This window comes from Dendropsophus ebraccatus, chromosome 8, assembly GCF_027789765.1.
Source record: "Dendropsophus ebraccatus isolate aDenEbr1 chromosome 8, aDenEbr1.pat, whole genome shotgun sequence".
NCBI lineage: Eukaryota > Metazoa > Chordata > Amphibia > Anura > Hylidae > Dendropsophus > Dendropsophus ebraccatus.
The window spans coordinates 20,819,600-20,839,396 of record NC_091461.1 but is presented as its reverse complement, the minus strand read 5'-3'; the positions used below and the strand labels follow the sequence as shown (position 1 = coordinate 20,839,396).

Sequence of the window (19,797 nt, the reverse complement as noted above, 5' to 3'; positions counted from 1 at the left end):
CTAAACTCTTAATCCACAATCAGCCCCAGTGAAAAGAATGTTTGTCTGCTATTGAGTTATCTTACATGCATGGCCTGACAGTGTAACGTTACAGATCTCAGGAGATGGCAGCTATGTGCGGCCCATGGAGAGAAGCTGGAAGGAGATTTGTTCTGCTCCATTACACTTAACAAAGGTGAGATTGTTCCAAAAACTTCCCAAAAATATCAGAGATTCCTCGCGATCCTCCGACAATTGAGAGGGTCATGCATCATCAGTGCTCACTGGCAAAAACTTATGGTGCAAAGCCACCAAATATGGCGGAAATTTTTTATCCAACGTAGAAAGAGTTTCCACAGCTCCTTAGGGTAGTGCAAAATTCTTTATTGGTACATACAAGGTGAGGTTAAAAACTGGTTAAAATCGCGCCGACGCGTTGCGGAGGCAGCCCTCCTTAATCATGGCAATATATCCATTACAAAGATAAACCTTATATAGTGTGTGGGATGTACCATGTACCACTAGCTCCTCCCCCACAAAGGGAGGAGGGAAGGGGGGGGGGAGGAGGGGAGGGGGGAAGGGAAAAGGAGGAAATGGACGGGGGAAAGGAAAAAGGCGGGTGGGGGAGAAGGAGAAAGGGGGAGGGGAAGGGAAGGGAAAAAAAGAGAGGAAAAGGGGGAGGGGGGAGGAGGGGAGAGGAACGCCTCACAGGTCAACGCCGGAGAGGTATGAGTGCATAATAATGAGTAAATAGTAAGTACTCATCATTATTATGCACTCATACCTCTCCGGCGTTGACCTGTGAGGCGTTCCTCTCCCCTCCTCCCCCCTCCCCCTTTTCCTCTCTTTTTTCCCTTCCCTTCCCCTCCCCCTTTCTCCTTCTCCCCCACCCGCCTTTTTCCTTTCCCCCGTCCATTTCCTCCTTTTCCCTTCCCCCCTCCCCTCCTCCCCCCCCTCCCTTCCCTCCTCCCTTTGTGGGGGAGGAGCTAGTGGTACATGGTACATCCCACACACTATATAAGGTTTATCTTTGTAATGGATATATTGCCATGATTAAGGAGGGCTGCCTCCGCAACGCGTCGGCGCGATTTTAACCAGTTTTTAACCTCACCTTGTATGTACCAATAAAGAATTTTGCACTACCCTAAGGAGCTGTGGAAACTCTTTCTACGTTGGATTCGCATACACGGGACACGGCCCGCATCTATATCCACGTGCTCCATTCCTTTCCTGGAGACTCGTGTTTTTGCATGCACCTCTATTCAGGTGGGGTGAGCTGATTCCCATGCGTGTATTTCTAGGAAATTTTTTATATCATTGCTAAATCATGGTCTTTGAATCCTCAGATAAACTGTATTCTAAATAGTCCTTTACGTTCTCTAAACATTACGTCAACATGAAGTCAAACGGAACATATACAATTCCCTATGCCCTCCATAGTGCAATATGATGTCATAAGGTGCCACACAATAACATGTAAAAGTACCATACTTTGACCATAGAGTGTCATATAGTGCCCAGAAAAATACCACCTACAGTCTCTAGTGGCACAGTCTTCTCATCAGAAAGTAGCCAAACTGGAAAGCCAATTGTTCTCATACCTATGATTAACATGTTATGTCATCCTTTGGTGGTATCTGCCAGTGAATGACCATATTAGTCTTATTTTAGAGAAGGTTTTCGAGTCCTGAAGGTTTTCCCAATTGGGAAAGGGCTGGGAGATATGGCACCTCCCCAGTTAAGGAATGGGAGAATGGTAAAGCACCCAAAATCCAGGACTGTCCCCCTGGACCTGGGTAACTCTAGATACCTGCATAGAAGCCATTATACACAGCTATCTTTATCACTCCCATAGAGAGTGAAATGAGTAGCTGCTGGGCATGAACCACCATACTATTACTAGTGTTGAGCGGATTTACCAAATTGTTTGAGTTTGGCAACGTTCTCCGAACCCAAACCCTCGGCATTTAACTCCTGGTGGCTGGAGAAGTTGGATACCGTACTAGGGCTACCAGGAAAACATGGACACAGCTATAGTTCGGCATCTAACTTCTCCAGCTGCCAAGAGTCAAATATCGAATGTTTGGGTTAGGAGAATGTTGCCCAACCCCCAACAGTTCAGCAAGTTGGCTCAACACTACTTATGACCGATCCAAGTTACAATCTTGGTATAAATTTTGGTTTGGTTTGGTTGGTCTTACAGGAATGGTAAAAGTGGTGATGCAGATAGGCCACTGGAGACTGATAGCTATTAAACCAAGGTGCAGCCAATAGTTGACTTTAGTCGTTGGCCTCATAAGTGATCTAGAAAGAGGAAAGCACTTACCCAAATTATTGGCGGGATATCGCTTGCGTAGTCTCTCGGTCAATTTGGATACTTTACTTTTGATAGCATCATTTCTGCTGAGGAAGCCATTGTCTTGCATGTTCAGTTCATATTCAGACGGGCACTGGGACACATCGTCATCCTCCTGACAAAGGGACAGGGAAGCCATTATCAGTATAGGGAATCATCATGGTGATACACTATCCCTGCTCAGGAAAGTCTGAACTCTCCTCTTTGTGATCAGGCAGAGAGTTAATGTATCTCTCCACCCAATCATACAGAGAATGAAGCCCCCATCCAGTGACAGATACACAGTCCTCTCAATCCCTTCACTTCATTACTGTGTATGATCAGAGCAGAGACGGAATGGCAAGCAGAACAATCAGCGTTCAGCCTCCTGTTACATCCAGGATAATGCTGGAGCCTGAACAGGTAATAAAAAGGGCTTACTTTATGTGATTGGCTATGTTCAGAAGCCCTATAGACTGAATGAGATCGTGGCCAAGTATGCATGCAAGTCCCTTTAGAGATCTATGTTCTTGTGACTCATAGGGATTTCAATGGTTGCACCCCCACTGAGCAGCCGACTATACCCCACTCTGGGTCTTTGGTAGAAAACAATTACCCTCATACTTCCCTCCACCAGGGATCTTGGTATCCACCAATTGATCAATCCACAATTACAGTTTGAAAAGTTAAAATACCACATTAGGACCCAATTCCTAGAGGAGCATGTTGCTTGGGATACGGGTGCCTTGACAATAAGCTGATCAATGTGTCCTCCTGCTGTGATCGCCAGTGATCGGCTGTCATCTGGGATAGAACCTTCAGACTGGGAGACGCTCATCTTACCTGCCCAGCTCTCTGTCCAAAAGATGAAGATTATGAACATGGGACCTTCTCTATTTTCCCAGAATTCATTAACCCTTTCCAAACATTTGACATACATGTACATCAGACGTTTGGTTGTGTATAGAGAGGGATGAGTCTGCTCCATACTTAGTGGGTATTGGCTGCTACGTATCTGCCGATAACACCCACCGCCAACAGCTGACAGCCAACTAAAAATGGCCATTTAGGGTAGTATTACGCCGGTCGATGGGGGCCCGGTAATAACTGTAAAAGAGCGTTGATCTGCTAGATCGGTGCTCATTTACTGGGCCTATTGCACGGCCCGATAATGGTTTAACAAGGGCTGCATAGACATTGTTACCGCTAAACTGGCATACATCACCTATCCATGGTCCAGGGCTTCTTTTGCAGTCCGCTTCTCCCTGGGTCCCACGTGCTCCTGCTTTAGAGCAGCCTGTCTTAACTGACAGGCTGCTCAGCCAATCACTGGCTGTGGTGGTCCCAGCCAGTGACTGGCTGAGCGGCCTGTCAGCTAAGAGAGGTCGCTCTGAAGCTGCAGCGCACGGGACCCGGGGAGAAGCGGACCGCAAGAGGAGCCCTGGACCATGGATAGGTAATGTATTTACTTTGCAAATCGCCAGCTGCGCACCACGGTGCGGGGTCGGCGGCTGACAATTATAGGTCCAAACCTATATCAACGATCAGCTGATTGTTGTGTTTATTACACAGAACGATAATCAGCCTGATAGGCCCGATTCGTCCGATTATCGTTCCGTGTAATAGTACCCTTAGCCTCCTAGATGCTGTGGTCAGTAGCAGCAGAGGCACCTAGGCTGTTAGATGGCAGGTTCTGGTCCTGTGTGACCTCCGATTGCCTGCCCCCTATTGAGGCTTTCGGATGAATGTAGTAGGAGAATGTGAAAATAAAACTGAATTCACTTATGTCGTACATTACACTACATACATATTGCAGTAAACAATCACTCCCCTAGGAGAACTAAAAGAAAGTTAAAAAAAAAAATCCAATTAAAATTTAAACCCCTTCTTCCATTTTTCCTGCACTGGAAAACTCCAAAGTGGTAATGAAGCAAGCAAACAAAAAGTATTATACGTCAGAACTGCCATTTTTTGTCACCCACATACTACAAAAAGCAATCAATGCTACTGATAAATACTGCAGCTCGCCCCACAAAAAAAAAAAAAATCTTACTCAGCACCACAGACATAAAAAATGTAAAACTTATGGGGGTCAGAATACAGTGTTTAAAATCCATTTGTTTTTTTAGAGTATTTTTTCGAGTGTTCTATGTTTCTACATACTCACCTGTCCCGTTCCGCTGCCGCCTCCCGGGGCGCCCGCTCTGTGCCGCTGTCATTGATTTCAAAACATCTGGTGACATGTCGTTCCTACTGGAAATGGGAACTTAGCATAGACTATACTGAGCTTTCATTTCCGGAGGGAATGGCATGTGACAGGATGTTTTGAAATCGCTGACAGCGGCGGACAGTGTGAGGCTAGGGAGCTGGCGGCGGAACAAGACAGGTAAGTATATATCACTGGCATCTCCCCTGCAGCTCTGGTAGCATAGTTAAATGTCATTGTATCCTGAAAAACCCCTTTAAGGAATAAAAAATAATGTTTATCGCGGAATCAAAGTTGCATTTTTGTAACACCCCCCAGCCCCATCCCCGGTGAATTTTTTTGCAATGTAGTGTATTGTAAAATAAGGGGGGGGGCACCATTAAAAACTTTAACTTATTCTCCAAAATAACAATCTCTTTTTAATGCTCGGTCAATAGGAAAAAGATTAAGCAATTAAGCATCTTAGAACACAAAGAAGAAAAGAGAAGTAAGAGTATTAGAAAACAGGTTTGCTAAACTGGACAATTCCTTTAAGACAAACGCATGCTCGATAAGTCTCACAATTTCTGAACAACATGCACGTTCGGTGTCTGCTCATCTAACCCCGTTTCTCCATAGACATTAGTGAGCCCATTCGGCTAAGCCTTACACTTGGCCCCGCGTATGATGGAGGAAGCTGTAGACTCGGTGGACTATTGTCTACTCATTGTACTTTTTCAGCCTTTTAGAGTAATATTAAAAATTCTCAAAGCAGCCATGCAAAAAGATAGAATCCAAATTGAGATTTCTACAACGCTTTAGTCCCAGATTTGCCCATCCATACCAACCAGGCAGCAACATGTCAAGATGGCATCTTTGCCATTCTCCCCAGCTATCAGTTCAAGAACAGCCCCTGCACAACATGCATCAGGTCTGATAGAGACGTCACCTGAGGAAGAGAATGAGAGAAATCTTTGGGGAGGAGACCATGTAACAGATCAGCCGAGTCCGTAAGATCTCTCTGTATTACACGTCCACCACTCACCATGGTCATCAGTTGTTGCTCCTTTCTCAAGCAGCATGGACAAAAGAAAAGACAATTAAGAACCGACCCTTCGGGAGGGACAACTCATTGGAGAAATCCAGACCTAGCACTTATCTGCTACTCTTTTACCCAAGTGCAAAAAAGCTGGTAGGGAGTCTTGTACACACCTACTAAAGTCTCTTCTCCAGATGGAAAAAATCGCCTCTCTAGTGCCACCTATAGGTAGCTGTGGCGTCAATATCCAACCTCCCAAAAGCCAATATACAACGCATCTCATACAGCCAAGGAGAAGCCAGCTCCACACTGGCGAGGATCAATCAACCCCAAAACAGTGCAGTCTACAGATTCCAAGACTGTTTAAAGGTTTGGACACTGACTTAGCCGATCAGGTATCCACCTACAGATGTCACTAGAGAGACAGTTTCTTCCTTGGGGAGAAGATCTAATTTGCATAAGTCTTTCCCAGGGAGCACCATTCTAAAAACTCCTTACTGACTTGACCTCCTCAAGCAAACACAAAGAAGCACAAGCATCTGATTTCTTACTAGCTTACAGCTACTTTTCAGGTCCCGTCCTTAACCAATCACATCAATAGCTACTATTAAAATATGAAGATCAGTGTGCCGAATGTCATTTGTAGGTGTGCAATAATACAAAAGGTTTATTTCAGCATTGATCCTGAACCTGCACTACATTACACCCTACAGAAAGATGGACTTTAATGTTCTGTTTAGGACTGCACAAGGATGCATAAGTATTACAGACATACATTATGTGCAATCAAGTCTTCTTACTTCTAGAGACCCGTAAAGAAAAAAAGCTTCCAGAATTCTCGTCTTCAACATGGTTCTGATTTTACAAAAAGGCGTGTTTATCATCTCTGTAAAGACTCAAATCTACCAAACACATCGGTCCTTTCCAATGAGATGAGTCTTCTACTGTCAGGTCAAATGAGGAACTGCAATACCAGACACAACCACTATCACAAGTATGGAGCTGTGTCTGGAAAACAATGAAGAGAACAGGGACCCTTCAGTTAGTCAGTCCAGCTGGCAGGTTGCTGGGAGCCACAAAACTCCACAAATCTGATCTTGATGGTTTTTCTTATGGGTAGGTCATCAACACTGTAAGCCTCAAAAACCTCCAAATCTTGGTTTGGTCATATTTGTGCACCAAGATTAAGCTTCATTAGGTCAAGAGTCTTATTCACATTTTTGCAAAATTGAAATATGGTGGCCAGGTTATTCACTTTCCGAAAAGCCTAAGCCTGATGGATTCTAATCTTCGAAGCACATTAGGTCCTTCATCATTGCTCCACCAGATGCTAGTCTTTGTAGGACTGCTCATTTGATGTAAACTAAAGAGTATTGTTGAGGCTGAACTGTTTGGGTTAGGCTGTATCCATGTTTTTCGTGACTCCCTACACCTACATCCAACTTTTGAGGAGAACACTGACGAACCTGAACAGTTCAGCATCTCCGCTCAACATTTTTAAAGAGCTTTAGCTTAACTTTTTCCAAAGTAAGTTGTACACTTGAGATGTTGGCAAATGCTCATAACTATTGCTCCAACTCCACCATAAACGTCCACTCTCCACACAGAAAACTTGACCAATCCTTTGCACCAAGCCTCTTCCATTTGGAGACAGATGATACCCCCTACCTGAAATATTTGGTCAATCCAATAGCAGCAGGTTTAGACAACTTTTAACTTAAGTGTATGGCCAACATAACTCTTAGTCCTCGCTATAATGTCTTAAAGTTTTTCAGGCAATGCAAAATACAAATAGAACAATACAAAAAGTTTTCCAGATACAAATTGCATCTTCCACCCACCTCTATTGCATCCTTAAATTCCTCATCAGGTTCTGCTTCTTCAGCTTCTTCCACACTCCCCGGAGAGAGATCCTGTCGCACAACAAACAATGTGACATCCTTAATATTTTTTACAAATTTAGGAGATTTTTTTTTCTTACAAACAATAAATGCCATATACAGTATCTAGAATGCTCATGTCGTAACAATGTCACCAACGGGTGGGATATATTAGTACTAGGCATAAGAAAAACAAGCTTTGTTAAGGTTTATACAAAGCCTATGGCTGTGTCCATGTTTTCCAGGCGATTCTCCGGCCGTAGCCACCTTCTTCACGGAGTGGGCAACGGGATTCAACAGACAATGGTTCGGCTTTGTACAAACCTTAACAAAGCCCGACTTGCTTGTCTTTAATTAGTACACATGTTGGAAATTGGAAAAATGGGTAAGGACCTGGGCTAAACTGTGATGGCCAAATAATTGGGTCAAAGCATCTCCACAAGGCTTGGTCTTGTGTGATGTTCCCGGAATCCAATCCACCAAGGAAGGAGAACAGGTGAACTGGCAACAGGGTCATGGGCACCCAAGGTTGACCAGATGCAATCATACACAATTTACAGAGTGCCCATACTGACCGCTATCGACTGCTTAAAGGTTTTACAATAAGTGTGTGGACATTGGTCTAATGTGTCAAGTTTTACATAACATGGATGGTCGGTTGCATATTTGTCACATGCCTGAGAACCAGGATGCACTATGGGAAGGAGACAAGTCAGTGAAGGCAACTAGATCTAGGCAGGATGTAGCTGTTATTATACCCTCTACCTAAACATTCCACAGAACAATCCCCTCTATATATATAATTTTTTGGTAAGCTCATTAAGTATCCCTTTGTCTTCCTACAGAAGTGAACACTAAACGCTTGGGACAAGATGACAGCTCCGGAGATGGGAGGGATATTATGCGCTTCAGGTGATCACTCTAATAAAGTCACAATGAAGCTCAAGCTCATCATTCATGGAGAAAAATACTGGAGCTTTGACATCATTATAAAGTCTAATCTTCATCTAATCTGTTCACATTTACCGCATCAGCAAAATGAAAACTTGGCTGCAAAGAACCAACTAGTTTTGTAAGAGAAGATTGCCGGACACGTAAAGGATGTTTAAACAGAAACTTGGACAATAAAGATGGAAACACTAGAGATGAGCGCAACTTCAGCATGCTCAAGTCCAATCGTTCGGCATTTGAATACTGGTGGCTGAAGTAGTTGGGTGCAGCCTTAGGGAGTCTGGGATAACATGGATACAGCCTATGGCCTTTGGTTGTATCCATGTTTTACCGGACTACCTAGGGCTGAATCAAACTTTTTCAGCCACCGGTAGTCTAGTGCCCAAAAGATGCCAAAATATGCTGAAAGCACCATTATCCATTTTATCTTACCCATTACGGACCTGACAAAGCGGCAACCAGACTGGGACATTCCTCAGTAAGAGAAATGGCATTGCTAAATGTTTGAAGGAAAGGCCAACAATGTGTCATAAAATCTGTGCTTCATCCCGAGGCATGATGGGACATGTCAAATACAAGAGGGGGGGGGGGGCGGGTTTGAAGTTTTAAGTAACATCTTTGCTACATAGCCTACTCATGTGTTATGCATAGTGACAGGTTCAATATTGGGCAACCCTGCTGTATCGGGAGCAGAGCGCAGTGTGGTTCCAGCATGGTTTTCCACATATCCAAGACTCATCAGAAGAAGAATGTCGCAGCAGGTTACTAACCATGTATTTAGTACTGCAAACTGAGAACATATGGTGTACAACAGTGTAAAACTCATTTATATCCCCCGCCGTGATCCTTCTCCCATCCTGCCCGAGCAGCCAGCAAACGCAAAGACTTCAGATTCCAGAAAGACAAATTACTCAAGTTTGCAGCATGTGGTGAGATAAGACTCGATGGGACCGATTTATACATATATAGGATGAACGGGCCAACCAAAAATACGAGCAAAGTGTATGTGTGAGATAATCTATTCATGTGTGTACAAGGTCTGTATTTGGGAGCTGTGCACTCGTCTCATGGGCCAACGTGTAGACATTTGTGTGTGAGAATAGGGTTCCCTATATCAGAGGTCGGGCTGGGGCCCATTGGTGTGTCAGACCAGTGTCCACTGGGAAATCACCTACTACCCTGGTGGGTCAGTCCAACCATGTCTACCCCCATTATACTCTATGGAGGACATAGAAAGAGTAGCGAGTATGAAGTAATGGACAATGACAGAACATGCGCATCCACTCCAAGACTTCTGTACAGGGGATAGGCAGTTGTACCCCCACCATGGGTTATACATGACATAGAAAAAGCATGCCATACACGATCACCAAGACAAGGGGTAACAGTAGGACGACTGGGGGTCCAAACACTGGAACTTCTCATTGGAATCTCGAAGATGGGGTCCTAAGTCAGTGTGGAGGCAGGCAAGCATGAGCACAAGAGACTGCTAAAGACACAGCCAAATACAGCTCCATTCATATGTCAGAAATGTCCCACCATTCTAAGGATTATGGAGAGTCCCCGTGGTCTGACCCCTCCCCATGATTATATACTGTACTTATCCCCTATACTTATCACCTCTCCTGACATGTCTGTTGTAGTAAAATGATTGAGCATTCTCCTGGTCAATAAGAGGAGTCTATACACAGTGTGCCAGTGTCACTGCGGGCTGAAAAGTCACCGTGTACAGAGAAGCATCTCATTGCTAATTTACTAATAAATTTCCAAAAGGAGGAAGAGGTCTAAGAACAAAAAAAAAATAAAAAAAAAATACAGACAAAGATATCGGACATGTTTTATAAGGGATTAAAGGGGTTATCCATGGTTTAAAAAAAAGAAGCTACTTTCTTCCAGAAACAGCGACACACTTGTCCTTAGGTTCTGTGTTACAACTCTGGTATTACAGCTCTACTCAATTCACTTCAATGGAGCTAAGCTACAATACCACGTACAAACTAAGGACATAGGTGGCGCTGTTTCTGGAGGAGAGGAGCCATGTTTTTTTTTTTTTTAATCCCCTTTAATGTAACTAATAAGTCTACAACAGGAATGGGGAACCTCAGGCCCTCCAGCTGTTGCGAAACTACAATGCCATCGCGCCTGAACAGCCAAAGCTTTAGCTTCGGCTGTCCAGGCATGATGGGAATTGTAGTTTTGCAACAGCTGGAGGGCCTGAGGTTCCTGGTCTCTGGTCTACAGAATAGCCGAGGATAGCTGGATGCGGGGGCTGTGACTAGTCATCACCCAGCTTTCCCACACACTGAAATGACTCCTGTAGCAGCTGGGCCCCGACCAGTGCAAGGGGTCACATAGAATGGTAACGAAACAGGAGAAATGAAGTTATGTCAGGGGGGAATAATTTTTCCGAAAACACATTTATCATAGAAAGAAACAAAGCTGAATTTCAGAAAGGTCGGGCACGGGGCCAAGCTGGGACAGAGCGCACACTCTCTGCTGCGGCCATGGCTGATTTAGGACGTTCCATCCAGTGTCGGAGCAGGAATACAACTCTGTGGGATCCCGGGATCGCTGGCCAAGAAGCCAGATGGGTAGTCAACTGATTCCTTGGGAGGACGAATGGGTTTCTAGCATCGTCCGGGGAGGACTGAAAGAATGTGCGGAATTGTGTAACCATTTATAAGACGAATATCCTAATGGCCATCAGATGAGGGAAATCATTTGTATGAGCAAGGGATGAATTATGGAGAACGGGAACGATCAAAGGGAGACTGAACTAATGTCCTGCTAACTGGCCTAATGAAAGACACATTGGCCTCCAGACACAAACACCACCAGAAAAGACATACAGAGAGTAAATATGTGATGGCTGATAACAGAGAAAAATAGCTTAGTGCCCCATTGTATAATGATACAGCTCCAGTGTGGGGGCAGATATGGCAAAACTGATAGAACCAATAGAACGGTTACTGTTGCCATTAGCAACCTATCATTTATAAAGGTTTTCTGGTGTTGTAGAGGTGTAATTATGGTGCACAAATAATTTCCCCATATGTCTTTATTAATATTTTTGCTTCCTTTACTTCTACAGCTTGCTGTTTGAGCTCTATTGTCTCTCTATTCTAATTCACAGGTATGATTCTCCACTGCTAACTGGCTTCTAACATCTGCTCTCCTCTCTCTCTCCAGCCTGTGTGAGCTGTCCTCCGAGGTCTCTCTGCCTCGTCTACTATTGGAGTTGGCTTGTAACCCCTTCCCTGCTGTTATTTTTTAACCCAAAAGCAGTAAGTCAGACCAATACGGCATCGTGCCGATAACGAGAAATTTTAAATCTTGCTCTAAAGATGCGTTTTCCTGACTATGTTCAGGCTACCGAAGGTACATGTTTTGTTGGACTCAACACTAAACTGACTACAACAAAATAAATGTGTCAGAGAGTGAAGTGTCCCGACAGTAGTCACTGACTACATTCGGGCAATTACAGTGAATGAACCAAGTGCTGAGCTCCATGATATATGTCAGCATGAACGTAGACCTATTACGTTCAGCAATGACCGTGTGAACCCAACCTTATGTTATTTTTCACAGCTAAATGGTACATTTTTAATAAAGACTATTTAGGAAGGTTGCGGATCCCCCCAACCATTACAACTGTATCACACACAGGGATTCTCAAGAAAGTCAATCATTAGTTACTTGGGCATTACTTACCTCTGAGTTGGTCAATACCGGGGTGGGTGTTCGATCCACAACCGTTATGTTCTCAACCTCTTGCGATGTTTGCGCTGGTTCTAATGAAGCCGTCTCGCTGCTGCCTCTCTGCTGTAAAGATGCTTTACATTCTGCAACAACTGGGTAGAGAGAAATAATAGGTATAAGAGATGGAAACACAGAACCGGATCTGGAAACAGGTCACATGCCAAAATGTCAATGTTACATCCAAGAAGGACAATGTGCACCCAGAAATGTTGTTATTATGGTAGACATACCACACTGGACTTATGCCAGGAGCTGGGGAGTTAAAGAGCCTACGACTTTGGCAACAACATTTTGATTCTACACCATGGATGATGTTGGTAACAAACCCTTATTTCCCTGCTCCAATGGTTCCTAGAGAGGTCTAACTAGGTTTTTCAAATGTCCAGAGCCTCACCAGTAGTTACAGTCAAAGCCAATATGAAAATTGTACTGGTAAACCAGAGACTTGTACAGGCAAGGAAAAAATTTTTTTTATATTAAGTGGCAAGAGTAAGGGGAGACACGGCTCCTCTGCTGCCACCAATGGCTGTGTCAGGAACTGCAGGACTGCTCGAGCCTTGGTCTCGACACATATTGCCAATGCAGCTGTATACAGATATTGAGCCTCCCCTGATGTCTATATAGCATTAGAAAAGACAATTACTAGAGATGAGCGAACCTGGAGAATGCTGGAGTCGATCTGAACCCGAACTTTCGGCATTTGATTAGCGGTGGCTGCTGAAGTTGGATAAAGCCCTAAGGCTATGTGGAAATCATGGATATAGTCATTGGCTGTATCCATGTTTTCCAGACAACCTTAGAGCTTTATCCAAGTTCAGCAGCCCCCGCTAATCAAATGCCGAAAGTTCGGGTTCGGATGGAGTTGAGCATACTTGAGGTTCGCTCATCTCTAGTAATTGTCTATTCTAATGCTATATAGACATCAGGGAAGGCTCATCTCTAACAACTACCCTTGGGGAAGCTGTCTGTGTCAGTAGTGCTGCAGGCGATGCACCCTGTAGCCGAGCAAGGAATGTTTGACAGTTTGCACTGTTAAGGTCCTATTAGACGGTTGAATGGTGGCCCGGTCATCTGGATCGGCGCTCGTTTACTGAGCCTATTACATCGTTTAGCAAGGGCTGCATGGACATCATTAGCAAGGTCAGTGCAGCCCTTACCCTAAACCAGGGGTGGGGAACCTTTTCCATGTCGAGGGCCAGTCGGGCCTTAATAAAATCATTCGAGGGCCGCACTCAATGTTATACCGTGCGCGGCAGTTAGTAGCGGGGGTTTGCAGCACCCGAACAAGGCAAAGTATTGTTCCCCTAATGCCCCTGCTATTGTAGTTAACCCTCTGTGATGCCCCTTGTACCTGATTTGAATCCTTAGTGATGCCCCTGGTAGCCTAGTTAACCCCCCAGCCATGTCCCTGGTGGCCTAGTTAACTCCTCAGTCATGTCCCTGGTGGCCTAGTTAACCCCCCAGTCATGTCCCTGGTGGCCTAGTTAACCCCCCAGTCATGTCCCTGGTAGCCTAGTTAACTCCTCAGTCATGTCCCTGGTGGCCTAGTTAACTCCTCAGTCATGTCCCTGGTGGCCTAGTTAACCCCTCAGTCATGTCCCTGGTGGCCTAGTTAACTCCTCAGTCATGTCCCTGGTGGCCTAGTTAACTCCTCAGTCATGTCCCTGGTGGCCTAGTTAACCCCCCAGTCATGTCCCTGGTGGCCTAGTTAACCCCCCCAGTCATGTCCCTGGTAGCCTAGTTAACCCCCCAGTCATGTCCCTGGTGGCCTAGTTAACCCCCCAGTCATGTCCCTGGTGGCCTAGTTAACCCCCCAGTCATGTCCCTGGTGGCCTAGTTAACCCCCCAGTCATGTCCCTTGTGGCCTAGTTAACCCCCCAGTCATGTCCCTGGTGGCCTAGTTAACCCCCCAGTCATGTCCCTTGTGGCCTAGTTAACCCCCCAGTCATGTCCCTGGTAGCCTAGTTAACCCCCAGTGTCTGCCCCAAATGAAAAAAAATAAACATCCCACTCACCTTTCCTCCGCTCCCACGCTGTCCAGGTCCTCTTCTCCCTCCTCTCTTCTGTGCCGGTCTTCTCCTGCAGGCGGCGCGCGATGAAATGACGTCATCGCGCGCGGCCCGCAGGAGTCAGAAGACGTGCGCCGCGCTGGTGAGGCAGGAGCCGGCATACAACACATCTTCCTGTGTCTGTGCCAGCTCCTGCCTCACCAGCGCGGCGCACGTCACAGGAGGGCAGGAGTCAGAAGATGTGCACCGCTCTGAGGGGAAGGAGCCGGCACTCACAGCATCCTCCTGGCAGCTGTCACAGACACAGGAGGATGCCGTGTGTGTCGGCTCCTTCTCCTCCAGAGCGGCGCATGTCACAGGGGAGCCGCGGGCCACATCCGGAGGTGTCAGGGGCCGGATGCGGCCCGCGGGCCGGAGGTTCCCCACCCCTGCCCTAAACTGTTATACATTGCCCATGCTCCTGGTCTTCTACTGCCCTCTGCTTACTTCCTGTCACCGCGGTTGCAGCTTCAGTGCAGTGTCTGAGCTGAAAGGCCGCTCAGCCAATCACTGGCCAGCACAGTCAGGGCGCCGTGTGAAAGCAGAGAGCAACCTATGAACCGTTGTTAGCCGTCGGCCGCGAGTTGCTATTACACGTACCGATCTGCAGTTGGCGGATTGTGTGAGTTTGTGTGTTTTGAATGGACAGTGGTGTCAAGGCCGCTGCCAGACTCCTGTGGTGGTGGTTTATCTCCAAAAGAACAAAAAAAATCAGGCAAGATCATTTCTAGTCTCTCTCTCCTGTGACAGCACTTGTCGGCAGGGAGTTGGAAATGACCCAACTCACATTACACCATCGGCTGGTCCTGCAGGTTTGGCTGACACCTATGTGTAATGTACAAGGGCAGCTTTAGGCTCACAGGATTAGTTTTGGTGACTGGCCCCATTTTAAAGGGCTTGTTTACTAGATTTTTTTTTCTTTCAAACCAATTGGTGCAAGAGATTTGTAATTTACTTCTATTAAAAAATGTTACATCTTCCAGTACTTCTCAGCTGCTGTATGTCCTGCAGGAAGTGGCGTTTCTTCTCTAGTCTTACACAGTGCTCTCTGCTGCCACCTCTGTCCATGTCAGGAACTGTCCAGAGCAGGACCAAATGCCCATAGAAAACCTCTCCTGCTCTCCAGAATGGAAAGAATACCATCCACTGCAGGACATACAGCAGCCAGAAGTACTGGAAGACTTGAGATGTTTTAATAGAAGTAAATTACAAACCTCTGGCACAGATTGATTTAAAAGAATTTTTTTTGGCAAACAACCCCTTTAAGTAAAATAACTGCACCCACTATTACACCCCCCGCAGCTATCGAGTTTCATGGCCATCAAAATCTTTTTTGTAGAACTCTTTAGATAAAACCCCATTTTAAAAGGCACCTTTTTATTATTTTGTACTGTACAACTGATCTATATCCAAAGCGCAGCTCTGCCAAGAGCCATTAAAGATCCTGGCAGGCGATACTCTAGAACATTCCGCAGGATCCTTATCTCTCGCCTACATTTGTATAAACCCCAAAGATGACTCAAAATTTAAAAGGAGAAAATTCTTTCTATTTGACCTTATTACATTGGTATGACAGACTCCCAGCTGAATGCCCACCGTGTGCGGGTTCATTGCTCCTCGCAGGGAATCACAAAGGTCGAGGCCTAATATAAAGGTGTGTCTACAATGACTGAGGAGCAGCTGCAGGACAATGAGGACCCCCACCTTCCTCCAAGACCTCAAAACTTTGCTTCTCGTCTTACATCAAAAGGCTGCTGGAAGGGGCAGATAGACATGAGAACCTTTCGGATAAAAGACGGTCAAAACCTGCTATAAAAAGACTTAACTATGCAGTATCCTGCCGGGTTATGCCAGGTGGAAAGTTTCTGGGAAAAACACTGTATGTCGCCTAATTCTGCCACTATTAGAAAGCTGACCATATATATAAAATTAGTGCTTGTGGTGTCCCACCACGGGTGTTCCTTGTCTGGTACCTGTCGCAAAAGCCTTGTACTCAAAGTAAGGTGGTGATGAAGGTGCATTCTTTAGTTTCACCACTAGATGCCAGTGTTATGTCTAAACTCGTATATATGTATTGCACCGCTGTAGTCACTAAAGGGATACTATTTCTTTGTATTATGTGATTCTATGGACCAGAGGAGATACTTTTCTTTCTCCTCTCTCTATCCCTATGCTTCTTTCTATGCACACTCTCTTCTCCACCACTTACAGGGACTCTTACATACCCTGTAGGAAGTAGTCACTTGGGGAGAGGAAGTGTAGCGTCAGTTTCCCTCTGATTCTCTGAGGAGTAGGACACACACAGAAAAAGCATCCCTGCTGAACTTAGCCAGGGCCTGGCTCTATACAGATTTGTAAATTACTTCTATTTAAAAATCTCAAGTCTTCCAGTACTTATCAGCTGCTGTATGTCCTGCAGGAAGTGGTGTATGCTCTTCAGTCTGACACAATGCTCTCTACTGACACCTCTGTCCATGTCAGGAACTGTCCAGAGCAATAGCAAATCCCGATAGAAAACCTCTCCTGCTCTGCACAGTTCCTGACATGAACAGAGGTGGCAGCATAGAGCACTGTGTCAGACTGGAAAGAACACACCACTTCCTGCAAGACATACAGCAGCTGATAAGTACTTGGGATTTTTAAATTTACAAATCTATATAACTTTCTGACACCAGTTGATTTGAAAATTATTTTCCTCCTCTGGGATACCCCTTTAAGCTGTCGCGCCAGAAAACTCTGGCAGCGGCTCACCCCCTCTTCTCATACGAGTCTGCGGCACTGCAAACTGCCTATCCATGCCAATAAATGCAAGAGGAAGTATCAGATTTTAATCACAAAAATACTTATATCTGCACATAAACATACCATAATAATAGTGACACACTAGCGCTGTAATGCATGCCTACATTTATACCACAATATAGATACAGTGGTGTCTTGGATTACGAGCACCGCCCTTGTAATCCAAATCCACTCTTAAACCAAAGCAAATTTTCCCATAAAAAAAAAAATCATAGAAATGCAGACAATTGGTTCCACACCCCAAAAATAATGATTTATTATTCTGAATAACATGTAAAACAAATGAAACAGCAGAATCTGTGATATTATAAGTTACTGTACAGTAATGGAGAGGATGGGAAACACAAGGGCTGACAGAGACTGCAGGGAGCATGAAGGAATGAGCAGGACAGATGTGGGCACATACATGCAGCGCTCTCTGTCCGGGGAGAGAAGGGTTACGGCTATGGAGATATTACCTCCACAGTCCTGTCCCCTGATGTGAGTCCCAGCCTGAAGTGGATCTGCTATGATTTGGAAGGTGAGGGAGACTTCCATGGTCAGAGTACAGGGCTGTAGACCCCGCTATGCAGACCATGCCCCTCCCCCACTCCCCCTCCCACCCAGTACCGGGAGCTCTTAAACCAAGTCACAATTTTGAAAAACTGTGAGCTCTTAAACCAAAACGCTCTGTAACCAAACCAAAACCGTGTTACTCTTAAACCAAGGTACCACTGTATGTTGGAGATATACGTGTATGTGCCTAAGGTCTCCTATTGCAGACAGCAGTGGGGGAGGGCTCCTGCTATAGCCAGTTGCCTTTCAGACAATTGCAGGTTTGGAGGAGGATGACTGGAAATGCATGGTGTGTTGAATAACAATTCAACTCCATTCACTTCAATGAAACTGGGCAGCAAAAACTACACACAAAGAGTAGTGCTGTATCTGGAAGAAAGTGGCCATGTTTTCTTTGGCCTGGATAACACCTTTAAAGTGTCACTGTCATTTAAATGTTTTTTGCAGAAATCAATAGAAATCAATTTTAAGAAACTAGGTTTATTAGCTGAAACTGCTGGCAACTAATCTCCCTCCTCCCCTCTCCATAGATTACACAGGGCTCGACTAATGTAAAGGGGTCGAGATTTCCTGATAATGAGCAGTGGATGAGAGAGAGGAGGGGGAGGGGGGGGGTCTTTTTGAATGCAGATAGTAGCATATTTGCCTAATAAACCCAATTACAAAGTTTCTTAAAATCGCCTGTACTATTGATTTCTGCAAAAAAATAAAAATACGACAGTGACACTAAAGTCACCCCCTTTTTGCATTTTGACTGCTCTCCACAGGTGTAAAGGGTAAATGTTGCAGCTTTCATTACTTATTTTATATCACACCTCATGGTGCTTGTTCTGGTAAAAAGTCATTTTTATCACCTGTGGATTGGTATATGTGGGCGGGGCCTCGCGGCTTTTGTGCCACATCGATCCACCCCTAGCGTCACTTAGCCCCACCCCTTCCATGACGTCATCACCGCATAGATGTGGGACAATCTAGGGGGTGGGGCCTAGAGCTTTAGGCTGGCCCTTCCAATGGCTGCTGAGGGGACGGGGCCTATGTGGCAATGACGTCACAGATGGGGTGGGGCTAAGTGGTGTTAGGGGTGGAGCGATAAGGCACAAAGGCTGCGAGGCCCCGCCCACATATACCAATCCACAGGTGATAAAAACGACTTTTTACCAGAACAAGCACCATGAGGTGTGATATAAAATAAGTAATGAAAGCTGTACCATTTACCCTTTACACCTGTGGAGAGCAGTCAAAATGCAAAAAGGGGGTGACGTGTCACTTTACGGAATTCGTGTAAAATTTCTTAATCATTAGTTGATGCATAGATTTTTTTTTTCTTTCATTGTTTTTGTGAATTTTCTGCTATCCCTCTATATTCCCGCTGATATCGCTGCCTCTTCACTTTGGGCCAATTCGATATTAGCCACAAACGACGAAATGCAGCCGCCTCTATGTGAGCAGATGCGGAGAGAGAGCGAGCCCTTCTGTAGACGGCAGCCATGTGAGCCGCAGCCACCAGACATCTGCTGCCCCCATGGACTCTGATCAGGAAATTCTGTAAGACACATAAATATTGGCAGTGAACGTAATTGCCCGTGTTCCCGTCTGTCCTTAACCGTCTCGCCCACATTAAAGTGACATTTGGACAAATTGCACGAGGTCCCATCAAGCGCTGACACTCCAGCCAGATGGAAGCGTGAGATCCCTGGCACACAGGAACACCACCAACACCTCCATCCAGGCCGGGAGCAGCTCCAGCGTCCAGGCGGGGTGCACACACATTTATAACACACATTCTTCTATACGCCCCCCGAGAGCAATGCCTCAAGCCCAGGGACACCAGGGTGCCGGATTAAAATGGATGAAATCTGCGCTCCAGCAATCCAAATGCAAACATCTGTCTCCTCTTCATGTCTGGAAACAGTGAAGCGAGGGATTTATAGAGCGATGTTCACACCATGTTTGTCATGTACTCTGGAAAGGCCCCATTCACCTGATGGAGGTCAAAAGTGTGTCCTACTGGCCTCTGTCTGCCCTGTATACATCACTATACACATAGCATCGCTGAACTATAACAACAAAACCCTGTACACCCTGCAGTACGGTATTATATCCCCCCCATCTATTATCCCATTAGTTCTCCGTAATGTAATATGGACACATTTCTGCCTCTGTATTACATCTGCAAGATCTGGCATCACAATCTATTAGGCTGGGTTCACACTAGGTTTATGCAAAAAACGGATGAAAAAAACTGATGCATTTGTGGGCATTCG

At 45.4% G+C, this 19,797-nt stretch overlaps 1 protein-coding gene across 3 annotated transcripts in view; it reads right to left on the bottom strand.

The window, feature by feature from the left end:
* The window catches only part of ZFYVE27 (zinc finger FYVE-type containing 27), a 71,914-nt gene that overhangs the window by 25,293 nt on the left and 26,824 nt on the right, over positions 1 to 19,797 (bottom strand). For all 3 annotated transcript variants that reach the window (XM_069979984.1, XM_069979986.1, XM_069979983.1), the window contains exons 7-9: positions 12,081 to 12,220; positions 7,380 to 7,451; positions 2,306 to 2,450 (exon numbers count right to left, since the gene is read on the bottom strand). In XM_069979984.1, the coding sequence (XP_069836085.1) occupies positions 2,306 to 2,450; positions 7,380 to 7,451; positions 12,081 to 12,220 (357 nt within the window). The remainder of the gene's footprint in view (positions 1 to 2,305; positions 2,451 to 7,379; positions 7,452 to 12,080; positions 12,221 to 19,797) is intronic.